General features: G+C 40.8%; 5 protein-coding genes across 6 annotated transcripts; 2 read left to right on the top strand and 3 right to left on the bottom strand.

Annotated features, from left to right (window-relative positions):
- Positions 1-66: 66 nt before the first annotated feature.
- Positions 67-3,337, top strand: mterf3 (mitochondrial transcription termination factor 3). Its single transcript, XM_084379116.1, has 8 exons — positions 67-168; positions 1,018-1,346; positions 1,477-1,629; positions 1,794-1,983; positions 2,177-2,324; positions 2,500-2,571; positions 2,663-2,824; positions 2,936-3,337. The coding sequence occupies exons 2-8, from the start codon at positions 1,025-1,027 to the stop codon at positions 3,128-3,130; spliced, it is 1,242 nt and encodes a 413-aa protein (XP_084235242.1). The 5' UTR covers positions 67-168; positions 1,018-1,024; the 3' UTR covers positions 3,131-3,337.
- A 767-nt stretch (positions 3,338-4,104) lies between these two features.
- On the top strand, positions 4,105-5,794 carry uqcrb (ubiquinol-cytochrome c reductase binding protein). Its single transcript, XM_084379631.1, has 4 exons — positions 4,105-4,154; positions 4,981-5,049; positions 5,152-5,318; positions 5,589-5,794. The coding sequence occupies exons 1-4, from the start codon at positions 4,136-4,138 to the stop codon at positions 5,664-5,666; spliced, it is 333 nt and encodes a 110-aa protein (XP_084235757.1). The 5' UTR covers positions 4,105-4,135; the 3' UTR covers positions 5,667-5,794.
- A 137-nt stretch (positions 5,795-5,931) lies between these two features.
- Positions 5,932-8,889, bottom strand: lrrc14b (leucine rich repeat containing 14B). Its single transcript, XM_084379630.1, has 3 exons — positions 8,439-8,889; positions 7,631-8,259; positions 5,932-6,990 (listed from the first exon to the last, which is right to left on the bottom strand). The coding sequence occupies exons 1-3, from the start codon at positions 8,712-8,714 to the stop codon at positions 6,312-6,314; spliced, it is 1,584 nt and encodes a 527-aa protein (XP_084235756.1). The 5' UTR covers positions 8,715-8,889; the 3' UTR covers positions 5,932-6,311.
- Positions 8,890-9,963: 1,074 nt separating this feature from the next.
- LOC311272253 (protein naked cuticle homolog 2-like) lies at positions 9,964-15,974 on the bottom strand. The gene is made up of 9 exons (XM_084378548.1): positions 15,883-15,974; positions 15,759-15,785; positions 15,580-15,659; positions 12,032-12,080; positions 11,614-11,693; positions 11,199-11,294; positions 10,964-11,099; positions 10,718-10,858; positions 9,964-10,624 (listed from the first exon to the last, which is right to left on the bottom strand). Exons 1-9 carry the CDS (start codon positions 15,905-15,907, stop codon positions 10,203-10,205), a joined length of 1,056 nt encoding a protein of 351 aa, XP_084234674.1. The 5' UTR covers positions 15,908-15,974; the 3' UTR covers positions 9,964-10,202.
- A 1,153-nt stretch (positions 15,975-17,127) lies between these two features.
- On the bottom strand, positions 17,128-19,767 carry gatad1 (GATA zinc finger domain containing 1). Of its 2 annotated transcripts, XM_084378941.1 has the most exons (7): positions 19,664-19,767; positions 19,261-19,564; positions 18,939-18,971; positions 18,104-18,226; positions 17,946-18,005; positions 17,640-17,823; positions 17,128-17,554 (listed from the first exon to the last, which is right to left on the bottom strand). In XM_084378941.1, exons 2-7 carry the CDS (start codon positions 19,438-19,440, stop codon positions 17,364-17,366), a joined length of 771 nt encoding a protein of 256 aa, XP_084235067.1. In that variant the 5' UTR covers positions 19,441-19,564; positions 19,664-19,767; the 3' UTR covers positions 17,128-17,363. The 2 variants fall into 2 exon arrangements, with proteins under 2 accessions (XP_084235067.1, XP_084235068.1); XM_084378942.1 differs by lacking the exon at positions 18,939-18,971.
- Between the last annotated feature and the right edge of the window lie 1,065 nt (positions 19,768-20,832).

The raw sequence follows: 20,832 nt of genomic DNA, 5'->3' as shown, positions 1-20,832 counted from the left end.
ATTATTTGTATGTGGTGGTACCCACAAATACGTCACTGTGGTACATCCCACATTGTGACACTTCCGCGAAGTCCTGCCATTAATATGCACGTGAGAACAGTTGACATTGTGCGACACTGTGTGGATGATGGAGCCGAGTCGAGGATAAAATAGTTAGGATCAAAAATCGTGAGTAAAAGAGTTAACAGTCTGAAATGAAATGTTGGCTTTGGTTGTTTTTCCTCCAGGCTCACTATTCCGAAAGCTTGCTATATTTACTGAAGCATCCACTTCAAGCTAACATCTTGAGCTAGCCTGTTGAGGGCAACGATTCAGACTTCTGTTTAATGTCCTACCTGCAGTCAGAAATAACACATAGGATAGGTAAAATAATCTATATATGTATGAATGGCACTGGTGTTAGCGCTTCGTTTCTTTATGCTAGCCATCACACTCATGAACAGCTGAGCTAAGTTAGCCTCTAGATGGCTCTAAAACAGTTCCCTTGGAACAACGTTGCAGTACCACACGATGTTATTGTACTGCAGCTCACCCATTCTGTAATAGCATGTCCTCTGCTCATTCAGTATTTTAATTGTAGTTGTAATGATAATAATGACAATGTCCTTTCATAGTTATAAGTAACTTTGCTCAATATATGCAGATAAAAACATCTCTGTAAAGTACCTTACATACAATAATTAATTTCTGCATTGTTTGCATTTATTCACACAGAATAGATTAAAATCTGATCTATGTAGTGATATTTTGTTGTCCCAAATCTTGCCAGTATGATTAAATGTTTAAGTTTGCTCTTCTCTGTATTTGAAACTGCCTTAAATGTGTTTTTGACACTGTGTCTAAGTGCTGTCTCTATTACTAGTGAGCACATTTTGAAGGTCAAGATTGTGCATGATGATACTACAAAAACTTGTTTTGATGGTATCGAGCTCTAAGAAATGCTCTTGATTGTATCAGACAGTGTGGGCACATTGAATGGCATGGCCCTCAACTGTGATAATTTTTTTTTCCTTGCAGAATCACCATGGCTGCATCCTGTACACAGCTGTGTCTACAGTGCAGAAGTCTTCTTTGCTCCAAGACAGTGGCGAGTACCTGGCGGTACTCAACTCAACTTCGCCATTGTACTACAGTCACAACGTTACCTACGAAAATCCTCAATGGATCCTCAGTTATCTGGGGGAATCACACAACAACTCAGGCAAGACAGAGGTGGAAGCAACAGATGTTCTGTTCCAGTGACTTCTCTACCACACATCTGGCAACTGAGGCTAAGGAACTGTCAAAAGCGGATGTTGTAACAATCAGAGATGCTGTTCCAGTGACTGAAAGCCAGATTTCATTAGGTACATATTGGTGTGGTGTCGTTACCAGAAAAAACATTTTCTTTTAAAGTAGCAATTCAGTTTAAATGTTCACTACATCTTGAGAGGGAGATGAATATGTTGTTCTGTCTATATTTTCTTCTTCTACCAGATCTGGATGCAGCTGTTGAATTATCTGCATTAGAGGAGATCAGCAATGAAGAGGCTGTCAGCATATCTGTTCCTCCTGTCATGCCTCCAGCCTCCACCTCTCTCAGAGACTATGTTGATCAGTCTGAGACACTCAGCAAACTGGTACAGCTAGGTAATGAAACGGCTTTAAAAATATTGTTTAGAACAATGTAAATCAAATTGGCTTTTTTGGAAACACATTGGATCTGCTATGATCTGCGCAATGCTCTGAAAAGGATGACACATCTCTCTTTTTTGGTGGCGACACATTTCTGAACACTCATCTTCTCATTGCAGGTGTACAGCTGTGGAAGCTTGAAGAAAGGCCCAACGTAGGCTCCATGCTGCTGAGGCTCAACTTCAACACAGATGTGGCCCCGAGGTTGCTGTTTCTCAAAGACATCGGGGTGGAGGACTCTCGCTTTGGCTATATCATCTCACACAACCCCTTCATTCTCACAGAGAGTTTGGAAAATCTACATGCCAGGTAAGATGAAGGGATGGAAACAATAGATGCCTTTTTATATTTACTAAAATTATAAATTCTCAAATCAATCAGTCTGCTGAGATAAGTCACTCAAGTGACTGTAACCATATGTACTATACACTTCAGTAGTGACGAGTCAAGTCATTTTTCTCTGCAGTCTTAATAATGTTCCCATTTTCTGTTTTTTGCAAAGGGTGAACTATCTCAAGTCAAAGAAGTTCAGCCCTGAGACTGTTGCATCCATGGTGTCCAGAGCTCCATATCTGCTCAACTTCAGTGTGAAGAGGCTGGACAACAGACTGGGGTTTTATCAGCAGCAACTCAGCCTCAGTGCTTCTAACGTAATACTTTTCAAGTCATGTAGTAGAAGCCGTGCCATGTTTGTGTCTTAACAAGAATTCACGATTGTCTTTGTACAGTGTATTATCCAGTGTCTTGTGGTTGTTTTAATGAACGATAAATTGTGACTTTGTTGATAGAAAAAGAAATCATTGCTAGTTTTCTTTCCCTCCACAGGTACGGAACATTGTAGCTCGTCTACCGAGATTACTGTGCTGCAGTTTGGAGCCTGTTAAAGAAAATTTGAAGGTACTAAATGACAGAAGATATAATCGGAAAATGTTGTTTGAATAACTTCGAGGTGCTGTGTTTAAGTACTTTTTGTAACTGTCTTCCACAGGTGTGTGAAATAGAGCTCGGCTTTAAGGAAAATGAGATTCAACACATTGTTACTGCCATCCCAAAAGTGCTGACAGCCAATAAAAGGAAGCTAACGCAAACATTTGATTTCCTCCACAACACCATGAAGGTGCCCCACCATCTGATCACCAAGTTCCCACAGGTAGATTGAGAGTAGTTGGTTGTTGATTGTTTCCAGTATGAAGTTATTTCCTTATGTATTTTTGTCATTATCGTGACTTTAAACTTGAACCTCTGATATATCCTCCCACAGGTCCTCAATACAAAGTACTTGCGTATCAGAGAGCGCCACCTGTTCCTCGAGTACCTTGGAAAGGCTCAGTATGACCCATCTCAGCCCACCTACATCGCCCTTGACCGCCTGGCGTCTTTGCCTGATGAGACTTTTTGCACAGAGTTGGCTTTGGCCACATTGGAAGATTTTTATTTGTTCCAAAAGACACTTTGATTCTTCATGAGAGGATGTTAAAAAGGACTTCAGAAAACAATAGGTCAAGCACACAGAATAAATACCATAATGTTAGATACATGCAGACGTTAAAGTCTGTAGCCATATATAGCATTAACTGGATTATCAGTTGTTATGATGTGAAATTTACTTTGTAAATGTGATGTTTAATAAATGTATGTCATCTCTTCTGCCTGAAATACTACTCTTATTTACCATGACTGTCTATCTAAAGAGACAATGAATGTGAGAAAAGTTATGTTCATTCTGGTACCTGCAAAACATTTACTTCAGTTTAGGATCTGTGGATGAAATGAATTTCCATCATCTATTGAAAACTGTCAGTAATGTGAGTCGATTGTAATTTTCCATGTCAAAGGGACCTGGCTCATTTTATTTCTATGGTGGAATGTAGCGAAGTACGTTAACTCAAAATGTGTATTTAATTACAACTTCAAAGTACTTTTAATTTACTACAGTATGTCCATTACATATGCTTCTTAATACTTATGCTCCACTGAATTTCTCAGTGAAATATTGTACTTTCTACCTTACTTCATTTGTCCAACAGCAATAGTTTAAGAAGATTTAGATATTACATAGAAAACAAAAATCTTACACAGTATGATGCATTGTTATGCTGTAGATCTTAACTTTCCAGTAAAATATAAAGAATATACTTTTTTTTATAATAAGATCAATTATTGTAATATAGGATGGAACATTAGATACATTCTGGTATTACTGGCACTTTTTCTTCGCTAAAGGATCTGTATGACTATTATGATCTATCTTTTAGATTTAAATTACAGTCTCTATCAAATCACAAAATGACAATAAATTATGCAGGTTCATGTTGTACGCTCGACCTGTCAGAGATTTGACGTTGATATATTGTATAGGTTGTTGCTGCTCCAGAAACTTCAGTACACTGTAATGTAAGTTGTGCAATAGCCCGTCCCTACCCTTACCCATAAGGCACTGCGGTCGTTCCCAGTGTTAAAAATGGCGTCGAGGGCACCAGGTAAACCACCATCTCTCTTTTCTTAACATTTCCAGTTTTAATTTAACTCGATTAAGATGGCTGAGTACTAGTATGGCGGGACACATGTTATAATACAACAAATTGTTTTGCGTTATGTTATTTTTTCCGGATGAATCCGCCATTTAAAGCATTTGACTTGTGTGTGTCCTTTAGTGTCCCCGTGCTAACGGGCTAATGCTAAGGGTGCAGCTAGGTTAACGTTAGCTGAGTGAAAGCTAGTTCCTTATTACAGTAAAATAACGTAATTCATGTTACAACTACACACTCGGGCTGCTGTCAATTTAGAGATTTAAGGTTTCTTGATATTTTACCAAACAGCTACAGTTCGGTGTTATGCTGTAACAACTATACTCGGATGTCTGGCAAGTCAATGTTAGCTCCCTACCATTAAAGCCAACTGTTATGTTGTCCCATCTGTCTTTGCAAAGCACTAGAAAACGTAACGTGATCTCAATGGGACAAGTTATCTGCTGCTTGTCATCCAAGGCGTATTGTCTTTATTAGATAGGATAGTTTAAACATAGTTAATAACTTGTAAGTCACAACTGAGTGTCATAATTTAGCATGAGCCTACATGAGGACCTGAATCGCCTGAAATTCTGACAGTTTCGTTTTTAGATATTGTAGTATAATGAATGCCACCTGAAAAACAACTGTGCTAACGTAGTAGTAATACTGTTTCACTGTCAGAACTCCTGCCTCCGCACATCTGATCATAATTGTAAGATCTGCCTTTCCCTAAAATGACGCTTGTGCTGCCTGTCTGATCCTGTCCTGCCTGTGTGCGTCTGTTTTGTCATTTTAGTCGCGACAGGCAGGCTCATGCTTGGGTTCCGCAAGTGGTATTACAGCCTGTGTGGCTTCAACAAGCTGGGTAAGTTCAACCTGCCACTGTGTTTCATGAAACATGCTTGTCTGGAATGAATATGTTCTCTTGTATATAATCATCTTCATCATTGCATGTTTTCTGTGCCAGGTCTGATGCGTGATGACACAATCTATGAGGATGAAGATGTGAAAGAGGCCATCAGGAGGCTTCCAGAGGACCAGTACAATGACAGGACCTTCAGGACGAAGAGGGCGCTGGATCTCTCCATGAAGCAGCAGATCCTCCCCAAAGAAATGTGGACAAAATATGAAGAGGTTCATTAAACTAATTTAATTAACAATGTTTTTAATGTAAAGACAAAATATTATACTGCATTGTTTCCCCACCTACTGCTGTGTAGTTTAGAATAGTACATATACATTTTTGCAGTAGCATTTTCTCATAATCATTTCACATTATGTGAGCACCTCCACCTGCCTAAAGTCTGCAAAATGTTAGAATGCAGGATCATTTGAGTTGTGATATTGATATATCCTGATTTAATTTGTTAACCTCATATTTGTCTTCATATCTTTTTCCTTTAGGATGTCCCTTACCTGACACCATACGTGGATGAGGTGATCCGTGAGAGGAAAGAAAGAGAGGAGTGGATGAAGAAATAGACGGTTCACGGACAAAGCTGTTGATCCTGGTCTTTGGTCGATGCCTGTTGTCCCCGATGTAATATTTAAATTGAAATGTGATCTATACAAGGCAATGCTCATTAAATAAATGTACATTTTAGAAAATATTAACTTGTCGCTGTTTGGAGATTTTCTTTATTGTTAAAACAAAATCGCAAACTTGCTAAATTCTGATCTTTTCCATGTTGCAAATTTGTACAGTTTACCAATACAAATCCAGTTATATACAAGATTTAAACCAGAATACAGACACTAGAACATGTACAATAGATACAGGTGTTCAGCTTACAGACTATAGGAAGCACTAGGGGGAAAAAATGAAGATCCTCTGTTGATGGTGGTCCTGATGTTAATAAATCTAGTTTACTTGGATCCATTTCCCAGTTGTTGGCCTTCAGTCATGTTCAGAAAAGTGCTACTAGCGCGTCATCAAAATAAATAGTCTCATTTAGCCTAAAAACACAGCTTTGAAGAGCAAGAAATTGCAGGGGTCACTCAAAGTCAACAAAAACAAACATTACTTTTGAAGATTCAGGTCTGCTTTACACAAATGTCTAAACTCGTGTAACCAATCAGAGTTCATCTTGATCTTTTTTCTGTCAGTCCATTTAGTTTATTAATCCATTAATTATCTTTCTGAGCCTGTGATCTCCTCTTGTTCACATCAGTTATGGTTCCAATAAAGCTCCCAACGACGCTGTTAAAAGATTTCAATATGGACACTCCCAGCTCATTGCTGGTTTCAGTAATGTCCGGGTCATAGGCCCCCATGAGCGGGGTGCAAACCTCCACACTCCCTCTACCCGCTCCATCCAGGATCCCCATCAGCTGGCCCCTGACCTCCTTAAACCGATCTTTGTCGTACTGCAGTAGGACTGCATCATCAAGAGGATAAGTGACATCCTCAGAGTAGCACTCACGGGGAACGGGTACCTCTATGTACTTTAATTTTGGAAAGCCTGCAGAGAGCATGGAAAATAACCTCAGCAGGGCTGTCGAGGTCAGAGGGTTTCCCAGGAGTTTGAGCTCCTCCAGCGCCTGACAGCATGCCAGAGCATTAGTGAAGGCGTCCATGTGCTCGTCCTCTATGTTGCATTCTTCGAGAGCCAGGCTGGCCAGTGTGGCTGAGCAACGGCCAAGCAGTTTGTGGAAACAGGTGGGGAAAGAGACGAAGATGTTGTGTCCGCTGATGTCCAGTTGGACCATGGCCTCACTGTGGAGGCTGTTGGAAAGGTACGTCATGTCCAATCGGTTCAGGCAGCAGTTGGCCACCTCCAAGCACTGCAGAGGAGTGTTGAGAGGACTGGGTAAAGAAAAGAGTTTAAAGGAAGTGAATTTGTGTAGGATAAAAGGTCAGTGGTATCATAATTGAAGTTTTTTATGTAGTGATTAGCAGACAGATGCATATTAGGGTTTGTATCCTCTTCATGTAGGATTTTTCATAAAGGATTGGTGCCGGACCACAAACCCTAACATGAAAATCCTATTCAGGTTACAGAACACGATGAAAAACGAAAATGCTTGTAAAATTACAGGTACATCTTTTTGGAGTAGGTTCATATTATGTCTGGTAAGCACTGTAGCAAATGCTTAAAAGGGAAATTTCAGGTCATTTTATAATTGTATTTTAAAACTATATGTTAGACTTTGATCGACAGCTCTGTGAAGTCTATCCAGCAGGTTTCTCTCTAACCTGCTGCTGTGGCCAGGTGCAGCTGTCTGTCCTCACTCTGGTATCAAGTCAGCAATTTTAAAAACAAAATACTTCAAGAGCCTCAGAGCTGCAGTGTCTCGTGACGCTGGTTAAAGGTGATTATTTTGAGCTATATTAAAGCTCTTGATTCTTTGGTGTGCATGAAAGACCGACATCAACGCTGTCCATCCCCTCATTCACACAAGTAAACACACAAACAAGGACACCTTGACTCTTTTCATGTATTCACCTTAGCAGTCTGCGCAGGTGTCCAGTCAGAGTGGAGAAACCCACCAAGAGCTCAGTCAGGGTGCTCAGTCGTGCCAGCAGATTGCCGATGGTGGCCAGCAGATCTTCATCATCAAGGCCCAACCTCCTCACATCCAACGCTCCAGCTGGCAGGGTCAAAGACTGCAATTTGGGGAACTCCACCCTGGACAGCAGCACCTCCAAGTGTACAGCCTCCAGGGGAACATTGTGGACCACCTCCAACTTTGAGATGGATTCTGGTTCTGCTAGGCGAAGAACGTAGAACAGCTGCTTGAGAGTGAGGGAATCAGCCCGAAAACCAACGAAACGCAGCTTCAGTGGACAGTAGCTGCTGAGGAGGAAGACCTGAGCCACCTGCTCATAGTTGCGGCCTGTGATGAAGCCGTTCAGATGGACATCGATAGACATTTCAAAGACAGACTGGGGCACATCGCTGGCTTGCATGGCCACCACGGTCTCATAGCACATTTTGGTGAGGAGTTGGGTCCTTGCCCATCGACCCAGGGTTGACTGGCAGGGGCAGGCCTGGTGCTCGACATCCCTCAGTGCAGTCAGGTCCACCACATGCAGGCTCTTGGCGTAGGTTTTTGGAGGTGACAGTACATACTCCTTTAGAAAACAAGAGGAAATGGACGAAAAGTCAATTTGTGTTAATCTTAACACACTAACATGTTAAATAAGGAGTGTTTAAGCCACAATTATAAGATCTGAAAGCATGGCACAAGAAAATGGAACTCAAACACGAGTGTGACATGGATATTAAATGGCGTACAAGACCATTGTAGTACCTTTAAGCCAGTTAGAATAGCTGTCAGACAAAGCTTGCAGGTGCGGGAGGTGAGGTCCATCTCACAGTCAACTGTCTTTCCCAGGAGCCTTTGTAGATTTAGATCAGGAAGGGGCCACGCCTGAACCAAACCATGCAGCAAGACAGCCTGCTCATGGAGGTAGCAGGCCTTGAAAATAAGTGGGTAGAGGTTAAAAGACACATAACTGAGGTTCTCCAGAGCAGCGGGACCACTTTGGATGAAGCCCTCAGCAGCAAGGAATCGCAGTGACTTCATGTTTCTGTGAGTTTCCTGGTTGTTGGCTAGAGCTGCAGTCAAACAGCTCTGCTCGTCTTTGTTTTGCCTCCTCTCTGATTGCTGCGTTGTTGTTGTCCTCTGTCGCTGTGCATGTGTCTAGGCCCAGGCTTTTTGTGGCGAGACAGGAGCCAGGCATGGGGGTCTTGTGGTAAGTAAGTGGGTTGAGGCTATTAATAGAAACAGCTGCCTCACGTCCTTCGTCGGGGAGGGCAGTGTCTATTTGCAACATGCACTGGAGAGATTAGTAGGAACAACATCTGAATTGCACAGGGAGCCTTATCACTATCCACACCTCTCTGTGAGGCGGACACAATGCACAAAAGAAAACAATGTTGTGAGAGCAGAAATAGCAGTAACAACAGTCAAGTCTCTATTCGGAAACATCAAACATCATTTGCAAAAGTTTAATGCACTCGAGAAGATAGTTTGTGATGCAAAGCTGCTTTAGTTTTCCTTTTGGTATATTTACTTTTCCCAAAAGCTGCCTCAGCAAATGGCTTTTGCCATTATCAAATTACATGACACATGTTTGCAACCATTATGGTCTACTGAAGCTAGAAGAATATTTAGTACACCCCTAAAGATAGTATGTCATATGCAGTATGCCAGAAATACCAGGGTACCCTCCAGCATCTGGTCGCATTTCGCAGTATATAAGCGATCGTGCATTTCTGGCTATTCTGACTCACAATCCTCCATGCAGGGGAAGCAGGTACATTACAGCTCACTGACATATGAGAGCATGTGTATAATTAATACAGATTGCGGCAGATGTATGAACAAGAGGGTCAAAGTACAAGATGTTATTTTATTAGCAATGTGTCCCACTTGTATGCTTACTGCATGCAACAGTGTGTACTTTGTAATGTCAGCTGCAGGACAGACTAAAAAAAAAGCGTGGACTTTTTGTGTATTGTATTGTTGTCTCCATCCTCCATCCAAGTTTCGTGGAAATCTGTTCGGACATGGGTGAAAACACAACCTCCTTGGCGGAGGTAACTATTAAAGGAGAAATTGTTAATTACCATTACTCAGATTGAGAAAGTATTCACTGTCATTAAATATTTGTTCAATAATACATGTTTTTGGTCAGAAAGCAAATATGTGACAGAGTCAGAATAAACAAAATTTATTTTTTTTATTTAAGATGCACTGTGTAGATACTTCTACATTATTTTAATATATTCAAATGTTTAAGAAGAACAAATTGTTAATATGCATGTTTTAAGTTAAAATACAGGCCTGTATCTCTACAAGGTGGCGATCTACCTCAGAGGAACCTGTTAATCTAAATGGCCATAAAAGCAGCATTCAGCTAACATTGAACTGGCCTTCCTGGATCTAGAGTCGGTAATATTTTACTATCTTTTATTGACATTAGATAACAATGACTTTAGAATATAAATAAGGTGATTCAAGGACCCGCTACACCAACACCAACTCTTCTCACATGTGTTTAAATTGCATTTATGAAGGGTGGTAGTGATGGTGGTGATGATGATGGTGCTCGTGGTGGTGATGGTGCTCATGTCTCTTGGTGGTAGAGGCCAAGGCTCCACATGAGGGCTGCAGGTGGGAAAATATCTCCCTATCTCCACCCGGTGTGGGTCTACTGTCTTGTGCCCTGGAGCGAAGTCTTTTACTGTGAGTCCGCTGTGGTGCATGCTGGCAAGGGTGGTACCATGAAGCAGGGTGTTGGCTATGTAGCCTGAAGTACTTTCCCTCTCCTCCGTTCCTGTCTTTTCCCACCGAGATGACCTTTGTTTTCAGTGAATGAGGGGCAGGCAGGCCTCTGGGAGACTCAGGGGAGATGCAGCTCTCTCTAATCACCATAGGATGGTGCTGTAGAGCAGAGTGAGCATCCTGTCTGGGCTCCTGAGAGGGAGATTCTGTAAAAAAGGAATAAAAACAACTTTGATTTTCATGTATTTTCAGAGGAAAAACCTTTTATGGTATAGAAAACAATCGAGAAATTTCTATACCTGTATCGTCAAACTTGGAGCTAAAGTTTTCAATGCCAGCGAGATCCAGGTAGTGGTTTCTGCGCTCTATGTTTTCATCCGCACAATACAGTCTTGTTTCAGGTGTTCCTGGCTCCTGAGACGCACTCTGCTCCTTCTCTGCTGCAGTTTTCAATAAGAGAGGATCATTATCATCACAGCAAAGACAGACTAGATGTTAAGTAAAATCCCACTGTTGAGGGACTGATAATAGAAAGGAAAATTTACCTTTTTGCGAGGTCTTTTCCGGGTCGGCTGACGGAGTTACAACCAGCTTTATCTTCAGGGGTTTGGTGCCACCATAAGGCTGCTTTACTGATGCCTCCAGAACCTCATAAATGGAGTGTATCAGACTGCACATGTCCTGCAGAACACACACGTACACATAAACATATACATATTTATACATAGCACACTATTTAAAGCTGTACTTAATTTAAACTCATGTTTAAAAGAAGCCTACCTCTTTGGTGACCTTGCCACTGTTGTCAAAGTTGTACAGAGTGAAGACCCACTCCTGCTGAGTGTCCTCATCAAGCACCACGTTACACTCTGTGACCTGGATGAGCACATACAGTCAGGAAAACAGACTTATTACAGCTGTAATAAGACTTAAGCTGCAGTTCTGTAGTTTATATGGTAGAATTAAAGTTTAATTTAATTTATGTGGCGTCTGAGTTGAACCACTGTGTATAATTTTAAAAATACATTGTTGATTAGTATCAGATGCGGACAGAAGCCACACAAGGCAAGTGGGAAAAAAATTCTGGGGATCCATTTTTAATTTTTGTATGTCTTTGTAATCATCTTTGTTTGGAAATGACAAAAATGATTTGCACACGTCCGACACGCGGTTCATTGGTCAGAGATATACTCACACCAACATGGCTGTTCCTCTTCTTTGTCCTGAAGTGGATGCTGTTGCCTCTATCAGGTGCTTTCTTTGGTGGCAGAGCCGCTAAAAAACACACAGAGCTGGACTGTGATTATCAACATCCAATAGACTCACAGTTTGACGGTAGCCTAACTACAATTATTGTGTTTACATGCTGTGTCTTTGTAATGAATGTATTACTTGTCATCAGCCCATGTTTCTAATAAATGTTTGGCAGAGAGGAAACCAAAAGCTGTTAAATCTAAAGTTCGAAGCTTTCCCTCACAAATATAAAACAGATGCTTCTCATTTCAATGTTTTCTTTTCCCTGGAAGCAAGGGAAATAACTTTTCAAGCTTCTTTAATCCACAAACTCTACGCAATAATAATTAATGTCGTTATAACACAAATTCTCTACTCACCTTTGGGGTCACGGTCGGACTTGTTTTCCCTCAATTCTACGTACAAGTTCTGTAAGAAAAGTGTTGTACATTAATGGAGAGCCGATAAGAAAGAGAGGGAGAGGGCATGAAGAGAGGAAGCAATTAAGTGATTTTCATGTCCCATGAGAGTGTGGTTTGTTCTCCAGATGGGAGCAATGCTGAACAATCGGAGAACATCGGGGGTTTCCAATACATTTAAACAATGAAGGAGTCAAGTGATCTTTGTTGATTTTCCTAAAAACACACGGAAAGAATGTGAAGCAGCAAAGGAGCAGGATGGAGGAAAAATCTAATAGTCAGCGATGGTTTGGACTTTTCCTTGTTGGCTCGTCCCTTTAAAATGTTGACATCCTGACCTTTTCTTCCCCATCACACGTAACAGTCGTGTCCCTGAAGTTTCATATGGTCGTTAAATGTAAAATCACTAAAATAGGGGCAATAAATTCCAGACAGTTTCACAGGTGAGACATATGTACCTTGTTGCCACCTCAATTTTACTCAAGCATTGTACAAATTAGGAACCTTAGCTACGAGACTACTGATAATAAAAAGAGCTTTTGTGTGGTGAAGGTTTTCAGGAAGGTTGTCTCATAATCTACATGGCTTTTATGGACACTTGAATGACACTCAGTAGAGCAGATACCTCCACCAAGGCCCAACGTTCGCCTTTGGTACTTACTCATGGATACCAGCCATCTAAATACACCTTCAAGATCCATGCATTATTTCCTGAGAAGTTACCAAAAATGTCGAAAAATGCCCTAAAGAGGGAGTGAGAAAAACAATCCTCGATCCCCAGCAAAAGTTAATGGGGTCTATGCTGGGTTGAGACCATCCTCCATCCAAGTTTAGTGGAAATGTTCAGTAGTTTTTGTGTAATCCAAGGTAATTAGGACATATCAGACAAAAAGTGGGGCTTGGTTTCACTATGTTTCTACACCTAAAAAACACAGTCACTGGAGCTTGTTGACATTAATATTAGAGTCCAGGTACAGAAGTCATCAGAGCATCATCTCTCCGTGTCTTACAGTAAAACTTCCCATCCAGGTATCAAGTTATCAGGAAGACTGTTTCGTCATTCTTGCTGAAACAAAGGCAGCTACTGTTCCGCTAACACTTGTGATATCAGGATAGATGCATAATGAGGGACAGACTCTTCAAACAAGCACACCTTTCTGCTACCTGCATCACCTACAACCACTTCCCAGCCCTCTTTCAGTGGAAATCACACCCAGCATCAGAGCAGGCAGAGCATGGCAGGCAGCGAGCACAGGGTGTGGAGATCGGTTGTGTGTGTGTGTGTGCGTGTGTGTGTGTGTGAGACGAGCACGCTCATCTTATCGTTCATGAGTATCAGTGAGACGTTAGTGATGGGTTGTTGCCATGCTGGCGCTTTCAGTTCTCTCTTGCTTTTCAGTGCTGACTGACAAAAGAATGATAAGTTAAAAACATAAAAAAAATTAGAAGAAGAAACAAATTCTAGGTGCTTCTCAAACCACATTAAAAAGATTCAAGTGTTGTCAGGGATTTCTAGCACCCATATGAACTCAAAGAGAAAGAGAGAAAGAGAAAAATACAAATTCTTGAGGGCTTTTCAAAATAAAAGAGGATTTAATTGAACAATTTGGTATAATCACAAATATAATCACAAAAATGAACGTATTGTATTTTATTGTATTGTATCAGATTCTATCATGATGTATTATATCATATTCTGTTGTATTGTATTGTATTATAACTTTTCGTATCTTATCGCATCGTATCCTAGGGTATTCTTTCGTATCATACAAAAGTTGTGAATTGGACAACTGGACTGAGTGGTGGACTAACTGGGCAAACAAAATAACAAGTGTATTAGTTTTCTTTGAGCTCGGCAGTCACAGTAACCACTCGTAGTTGTCAGTTATGTAAGACGATACGAGGCTGACACATGAAGAGATAAAAAAAAAAAAAAAAACCTGCTCATGATGTTTGCTGGTACAATATTTACACAGTGTTTATGAAAACCTACAGTGCAGCGTCCCTACACGCACGCACGCACACAATCCAGAGATCATACCAGAGCAAACAGGTTTATGTTTCTCTGGAAAGCAATGTTGTCTGAGCCTGACTCACTGGAATTTGACAGGTAAGTACGCATACATTCAGCTAAGTGGGGCTAGTCTTCTGTTTTCACTGCACGTTTTTACCGTCAAAACTATATTTGTTTAGTTTAACATCACATGTATGCAAGTAATCCTTTGAATGGATTTTAAACAACTCTGCAAGCCTTTTTGGTGTCATGAGGTGTCAAACTATAACAGGCTGGAAAATGAAATTGCAGGAAGCTCTCCAAACTCCACCACAACCCTTTAAACGACTTTTTCCAAACAGCAGAACTTTCCAGAACTCCCATACAGTACGGTTCACATATATCCTCATCTCCTAACACTTTAAAAACCTCAAAATGGACAAAACTCACTCAACTCATACAAAATCTAATGATTTTAGCAGATAAAGATCAAACAGGCCGAAGCAAAGTGAAAACATCATGCTGGGTGGTAAGTGAGTTTGCTGTCCCTGTGATCTTTAAAAACACAAAACATCTCTCACTTATTTCCACCACAGATCAGATCCACATGTTTATAGTTAATGAAACATAATGCTGAAAACAGTTTCTCTTCTCTCTTACAGAGTCCAAGCCCAAAACGTGACTGCATCATTAATGCCAACAGTCTACATGTGATGCCATTTACGCAATCAAACAGCCCTCCCTACATCTTTCCCCTCACCCCCTTCCCCTCTCAGTCTGTGTGTCTGGAGCAGGAAAGCAGTACCAGATGTGGAGACTTTTTTTTTTTTTTTCAGTTCAGTCGGGTATAAAGACCTTGCTGTTCGGAGGGGGGTGGCCGTGTCGCACTTCACAGGCTTGGAAGTCTCTTTATAGAGATGGAGCAGGAAGGGCGGAAGAATAAATATACTACTGCCGTCAAACACCTTTTATGTCTCCCTGGATGTGATGAGAGAAAATACTGTTTATCCCAAAAGTGGCTTAACTGAGATGAAGCTGTTGGCACTCGTGGCTGCTAATGGCTGTGTTTGTATTGCTTTTTCCCTTCAGTATGAGTACAGACAACTCTCACACGTTTAAGAGGATGTGCTGGGGGAGAAATCTGCCCTTAAATCCTTTGGTGTTTTTAGATATTATCAGTTTAAAATAATTGTATTAATACAGAAAAAACTATGACATCCTCTATCCTTAGACTACTGATTCTTGATTCAGACGAGAAAAACATTTAATCACATTTTCTAGAGCTAAACGAACAACATTAGTAAATCTCCAGTTTTAGGTGCTGATTGGTTTTTTATCCATCACTATGCCAGCCGTCTGATAATCAATCAATACCAGACCAAAGACAACCAAAATAAGCATCATAGGATCTTTTCAGGTGGGTCCCCTCAGAGTTTATTTGTACATGTGTTTTTTACACCAAAAAATATCAGCCAATTAATGATAAATAAATAAATAAATAAATAAATAATTCTACCTCTGTCAGTTTGGTTTTGTGGATGTGGATTTGCTCCGGCTCCTTCTGACAGCTCAGCACATTGGAAGCCAAACTACCACCTGCAATAATAAGAAAACAAACTCAAACACAAACACAAACACAAACACAAACACAGGTACAAAGTAAGTGTTTTGTTTGTCCAGCATCCGTGTGTTTACCTTCAGGGTTCTGTCTACGTTTCGATGCTGTCCAGATAATAAGGGGAAAGGAAATATAGTACAAGTCAGACACGATTCCATCTTTGAAAACAACGCTGGAAACAATTGTAATAAAGTTTCTCACCGAGTTTGGACTGGAATTTGCCCATACTCCTGCCTGTTCACGAGATCAAGGAGAGTTCATAATGTCCAGCGCATAAGGTAAAAATAAAAATGTCATCTGTGAAACATCCATCTCCCAACAAGGTCGTACACTCACACTCACACTCACACACACACACAGGAGATTCACAGGCGAGATGAAGCCTGAAAGTTTGACTGAGATGTTTATCAAAGAGTGCAGACGCAGAGCGAGAGGCATCGCTGCTGCGCACTTCTTTCTTCGGCTGAACTCGGTTGAGCTGACTCGACGTTGTTTTGTGTCTTGGAGTTCCCATCTACTTCAGTTGTTTACGAGAATGCGGCAACAGTGTTTTGCTGTGAAGCTCCAGAAATATTTTGTGGACTATGAAAACTTTAACAGACTTTTCATTGGTAGTAGATTGACAGTAGATTATAACTACATTATCATTTTGGGGGGAGCTTATCCTTTAAGGTAATATAATAATAATAATGACAATAAAATGTAATAAGCCCAATTAATAATCTGTTTATCTTGTGTGTGTGTTTACACAAGCTTGACCAGTATTGGAATGGATTCCTGGATAAAACTGATGGCACAGTGTTGTACAGTAGGGGTGTTCATGACTTGTTTTAGTGACCGATCTCCTCCCCACGTGTATTAAGGCATAAATAATTATTTCAGACGCAAAATTACAGAATTTATGAATATACAAACATTTATCAGTTTAGTTTATCTCCTGGGTCTACTTCACTGTCAGGTCTATTCTCGTTTTTGTGCACTGAAGGCTTCAAGTGACCACATCACACTTGTGTACGCTGAAAATTTGGAGCAGGATTGGCAACGTCACAAATTATGCTCATAGGCCCACCTCTCTAAAAACAGATTTTGGTGTCCACGACAAAAATTTACCCTATGAAAATCTTTTTTTCACACACTAGTTACACCATTGTTAACCTTCATTAGATCAGCTTTTGTTGTCCTTGTTCTTAGCTTGTTCCTATTCCCGTGTAAGGAACAAAAACTGGAGTGAAATTCCTTGTATGTGGACACATACTTGGTCTATTAAGCCAAATCTAATTCATTGCAGCTAAAATTATTAAGGCTTTATTCACAGAAGGGAAAAGTGATAAATTAAATATGTAACACTGTAAAAAAGAAGAAAAGGAAAAACGTTGGTCTGCTTCCCACACAGCATCTCAATAAATACATAAACACTATTTTTCAAACAATCACAGACAAAAGAAATGGTAGAAAAGAGCTTTTTATTTAACACTAAATACAAAAGTAATATTCCAAAGTTGCAGCTGTGTAAACAACTTGTTTTATTGTATTCACACCTGATTTCCTTTGTATCAAATTACAACCTGTCTTCAATTTGAAGTAATGGCTGTGGTTAACAACCATTTTTTGTTTTCATTATATTACATAAATGTACAAACATCTGTTTAAAAGCAACAGACTGAGTCCATATCGCCGTCGTGTTAACTGCTGCCACTGACAGACTCTTTGACAGTGAGGGCTGGTGTGGGTCCTATGTGGCTCCAGATGTAGCCCTTCTCCGGTCGGATGGGGATGGTGGGGAACGGAGAGCTCCGCGACTTGAAATATTCAGAGGGGGCGTGGCACACAAACTCCAGGTACTCCATCTTTCTGGGTAGATCCTCCTCTGGACCTGATACAGAACAGGCAAATCTTAACTTGTCCCGTAAATTGCTGAAAATTAAAAAAAAAAAAAATCTGAATCTTAAATTCCTCACCAACAATGTACGTCCCGGGATCAAACTGGTCCTTTGGGCTGCTCTGAGTGGGGATCAACCAGGTCAGCGCTGCACTCTTTTCACAGTACTGGTCCTGCACAAAACCTCGGATCTGAGCATAGTATGGCTTCCCATCTTCCTCATCTGTTACCTTGATCACATCTCCTGTCTGGTAGTATACACCCTGTGAACACACATATTAACACTGAGGATGACAACAGTTGGGCTCCTTCTCTCACAGGTAAAAAACATGATATTGAAGAGAAACGTGAGATTATTTCCGCCTGGGAAGAATTAACAACATACCCTATAAAATACTGATTCTGATGTGATGATTGTTGCAACAGATTCTGGTGCTTTGATCGGCTGAGGAAAGGGACCAGAAACAGGTAAATTCATGGTGAAGCACGATAACAAGAGAAATATCTTAATTCTCTGACTAATCCATCTCATCTCCAACTTACATTTTTGAGTTTGAATATGTGTCGTCTCCCCTTTCCTTTTGTCGACACCTTCTTCTCAGACGCGGGAGCTTTGTATTTGGTGCTTCTCAGCCGTGCAGACCTCCTGTGGATCTCCTGCTTGGACTACAGGCAAAAGCAACAGACACCAGGGATTTAGCTGCAACTCAGCATTACTCGGCCAGCCACCTTCACCCTAAAGCAAAATGTACTAGGGCAGTTCATGATTATGAGGTAATTATAGAAAAGATAAGAAAAATAAAGAAATGTCCATCATAATATCTCAGAGCCTGAAGTGATAGCTTTCCAAGTGCCTGTTTTATCTGACCTACTGTCCCAACAACAAGACATTAGTTAGATAAGTTGCTGACTATTAAATCACCAACTACTTTGACAATTGATTCATCAGTTTTTGTAACTTTTAAAGGAAAGAAAGTCCAAATGTTCTGATTCTAGCTTCTTAAATGTGAAAGTTTTCTGGTTTCTTTGCTCTTCTATGACAGCAAACTAAATATATTTGCACTGTGGACAGAACAGGACACTTGGGGATATCACCTTGGACTTTGGGAAACACCGATTGGCCTTTTGTCACCATTTTCTGATATTTTATAGACCAATCGACTATTTGGAAAAACGATCAACAATGACAATAATCCTTAACTTAGCCCTAATTCTACTTATAGTGATCTAAATCAAAACAGGGCAGCAAATTTTCACATTCTTGGATCTCACACAAGCAAATATTAAGCATTTTTCACCTGATTAGATACTTTAATATCAAAATAGCCGATTTTCAAGAATCAATGAATTTACTACTTGTTGTATCCCTGGAGTCTACCTTCATCTTCGACAGACACAGACAATGGTCTTCCTACAGTGGAAATAAGAGTGTCAACATTAGAATTGAAGAAAACATCCTCATATCAAAGTAAAGTCACCAGGAGCTGCTCTGCGATCGATTATAATCACTACATTTGGCTCAGTTATTCTGCCTTTCAGCTCAAGGAAGCACTTTAAAATGTACAAGACTGAGGTGTAAAAAGAGCACACACACTGGCATGTGAACTATATTTTTGAGGGGGTGTTCCCTTTGAAATAACCACAAAGTGCGGTGCTAATAATCCGCACAAGAAGGCACATTTTAGACACAACAAACCAACCTGCTTTCCACCGCCATTGCTGGGCTGGATGTTGGAGGAAATGGAGGGTCCTGACGCTCCGCCGCTGCCGCTCTTCCCCGTGCAGTTGTTGCAGAGGATCTCTCCCTGGTTTCCCTTCTTCCACATCGACGAGGAGGTCGTCTTGCACACAGCACAGCACGGCTTCAACCCCAGCGGCATCGTTAATGCTCGGAAAGCGACGCCAGGGTACGAAGAAACGAACGGCTACACATACAGTGCTCAACAATGAGATAGATGATGGGTGCTCCGTATAGCTCCTGCTAACTGTGTTTCACCGATGACACTGGGACAAATGACACAAACAGAGAGAAATATGTCTCCTTTCTGACGTCAACACAACTGAAATGACAAGCTATGACTTTAGACCAAATGCGATACTCACGAAAGCATCAAATGCAGCCTGAATTGTTTACATTTGCAGACACATCACCGCCATTGCTAACGGAACCTTCTTCTTCTTCTCCTTTGCCTCCTCTTCTTCTTCTTCTCTAGTTTTATGGCGGCTCGCAAACCAGGGTGTGAAGCTGCATGCCGCCACCTACTGTACCGGAGTGTGTAGCCTCAGGGCTTCATGTACTTCAGGTTACATCCTACAAGTAAATTATTAATAATACAAGTCCCCCTCAATAAATAAAGCAAAAAAACAAATATCATATCTTGCCATGTAAACCTGTATCTTTCAGAAAAATAATCACAGCCTTGTAGCATTCCATCATTTTGTCACTCATGCCTAAAATCCCTGCCAAACTCCATCCTCGCTATAGTTCATACATCTTGCTTTAGGAAAACACCATCTTTTTATTGTGTATCCTTCCTGTATATGCATATCAAAATTAATAGAACACAAAATCGGAAAATGATCACTCCCTATGTTCGTATCAGTCATTACATTACATTCACATAAGTTACTCATTTTCCCGGACACTAGGGTAAGATCTAAACACGAGACTGTATTTCGTATAATGTCCACCCTGGTGCCTCTTCTATCATTAAAACAGACAAGTGCTCTCTCCTCAGTTAAGCTCATTAAGCCCATTAGTATCTGTATGATCACTTCCCCAAAGAGTATTGTGGGCATTAAAGTCTCCGCACCTTGAGACGGTCCATCATAGTAAGGCGGGTTAAACATTTCATGTATCAGTTCAGCGGTAATCCTTAAACCGCAGGATCTCTATAGCTGTCTCAACAATTGTCTGGTACCCTCCAAAAGCAGCACTATGTTCACCACCACAGTTGCAGCATCTGATTTTTGCATCTTGACCACACTTTCCATATTCATGTTCACCTACACACCTTGTGCATCTCCTTTCCTTTACATTGTTTTCCAACTCTCTGACACTTGAAACTCAGCAGTAGCTCAAATATCCCATTCTTACTTTCTTAGGCATAATGTTTTCGATCTGGAGGGCTGCTGACAGGCTGTCTGTTTTCACACCCTTTCTTTGCGTTTGCAGCCTTCTAGCTTTCACCACCTTTCCACCTCTTTCTTCCTGAGCTATCTCATCCAACAACATTGCCATGGTATACTGGATTATAATCCAGTATACTGTG

The sequence above is a fragment of the Pagrus pagrus genome (genome assembly GCF_965226575.1).
Source record: "Pagrus pagrus genome assembly, chromosome: 17".
Taxonomy (NCBI): Eukaryota; Metazoa; Chordata; class Actinopteri; order Spariformes; family Sparidae; genus Pagrus; species Pagrus pagrus.
This window is presented reverse-complemented; position numbering and strand designations above follow the sequence as displayed.

What these genes read in the sequence shown, in the direction of transcription:
- mterf3 (XM_084379116.1), top strand. Translation starts at nt 1,025, where the DNA reads ATGGCTGCATCCTGTACACAGCTGTGTCTACAGTGCAGAAGTCTTCTT. An exon ending in TGAAAGCCAGATTTCATTAG is followed by an intron (nt 1,347 to 1,476) that starts GTACATATTGGT and finishes TTCTTCTACCAG; the next exon opens with ATCTGGATGCAGCTGTTGAA. An exon ending in TGATCACCAAGTTCCCACAG is followed by an intron (nt 2,825 to 2,935) that starts GTAGATTGAGAG and finishes ATCCTCCCACAG; the next exon opens with GTCCTCAATACAAAGTACTT.
- uqcrb (XM_084379631.1), top strand. An exon ending in GTGTGGCTTCAACAAGCTGG is followed by an intron (nt 5,050 to 5,151) that starts GTAAGTTCAACC and finishes TTTCTGTGCCAG; the next exon opens with GTCTGATGCGTGATGACACA. An exon ending in TGTGGACAAAATATGAAGAG is followed by an intron (nt 5,319 to 5,588) that starts GTTCATTAAACT and finishes TTTTTCCTTTAG; the next exon opens with GATGTCCCTTACCTGACACC.
- lrrc14b (XM_084379630.1), bottom strand. Translation starts at nt 8,714, where the DNA reads ATGAAGTCACTGCGATTCCTTGCTGCTGAGGGCTTCATCCAAAGTGGT. An exon ending in CTATTCTAACTGGCTTAAAG is followed by an intron (nt 8,260 to 8,438) that starts GTACTACAATGG and finishes TGTTTTCTAAAG; the next exon opens with GAGTATGTACTGTCACCTCC. An exon ending in CACCTGCGCAGACTGCTAAG is followed by an intron (nt 6,991 to 7,630) that starts GTGAATACATGA and finishes TTCTTTACCCAG; the next exon opens with TCCTCTCAACACTCCTCTGC.
- LOC311272253 (XM_084378548.1), bottom strand. Translation starts at nt 15,907, where the DNA reads ATGGGCAAATTCCAGTCCAAACTCG. An exon ending in ACGTAGACAGAACCCTGAAG is followed by an intron (nt 15,660 to 15,758) that starts GTAAACACACGG and finishes TTATTATTGCAG; the next exon opens with GTGGTAGTTTGGCTTCCAAT. An exon ending in GTCCGACCGTGACCCCAAAG is followed by an intron (nt 11,694 to 12,031) that starts GTGAGTAGAGAA and finishes TGTGTTTTTTAG; the next exon opens with CGGCTCTGCCACCAAAGAAA.
- gatad1 (XM_084378941.1), bottom strand. Translation starts at nt 19,440, where the DNA reads ATGCCGCTGGGGTTGAAGCCGTGCTGTGCTGTGTGCAAGACGACCTCC. An exon ending in GCAATGGCGGTGGAAAGCAG is followed by an intron (nt 18,972 to 19,260) that starts GTTGGTTTGTTG and finishes TTTCCACTGTAG; the next exon opens with GAAGACCATTGTCTGTGTCT. An exon ending in CAGAATCAGTATTTTATAGG is followed by an intron (nt 17,824 to 17,945) that starts GTATGTTGTTAA and finishes GTGTGTTCACAG; the next exon opens with GGTGTATACTACCAGACAGG.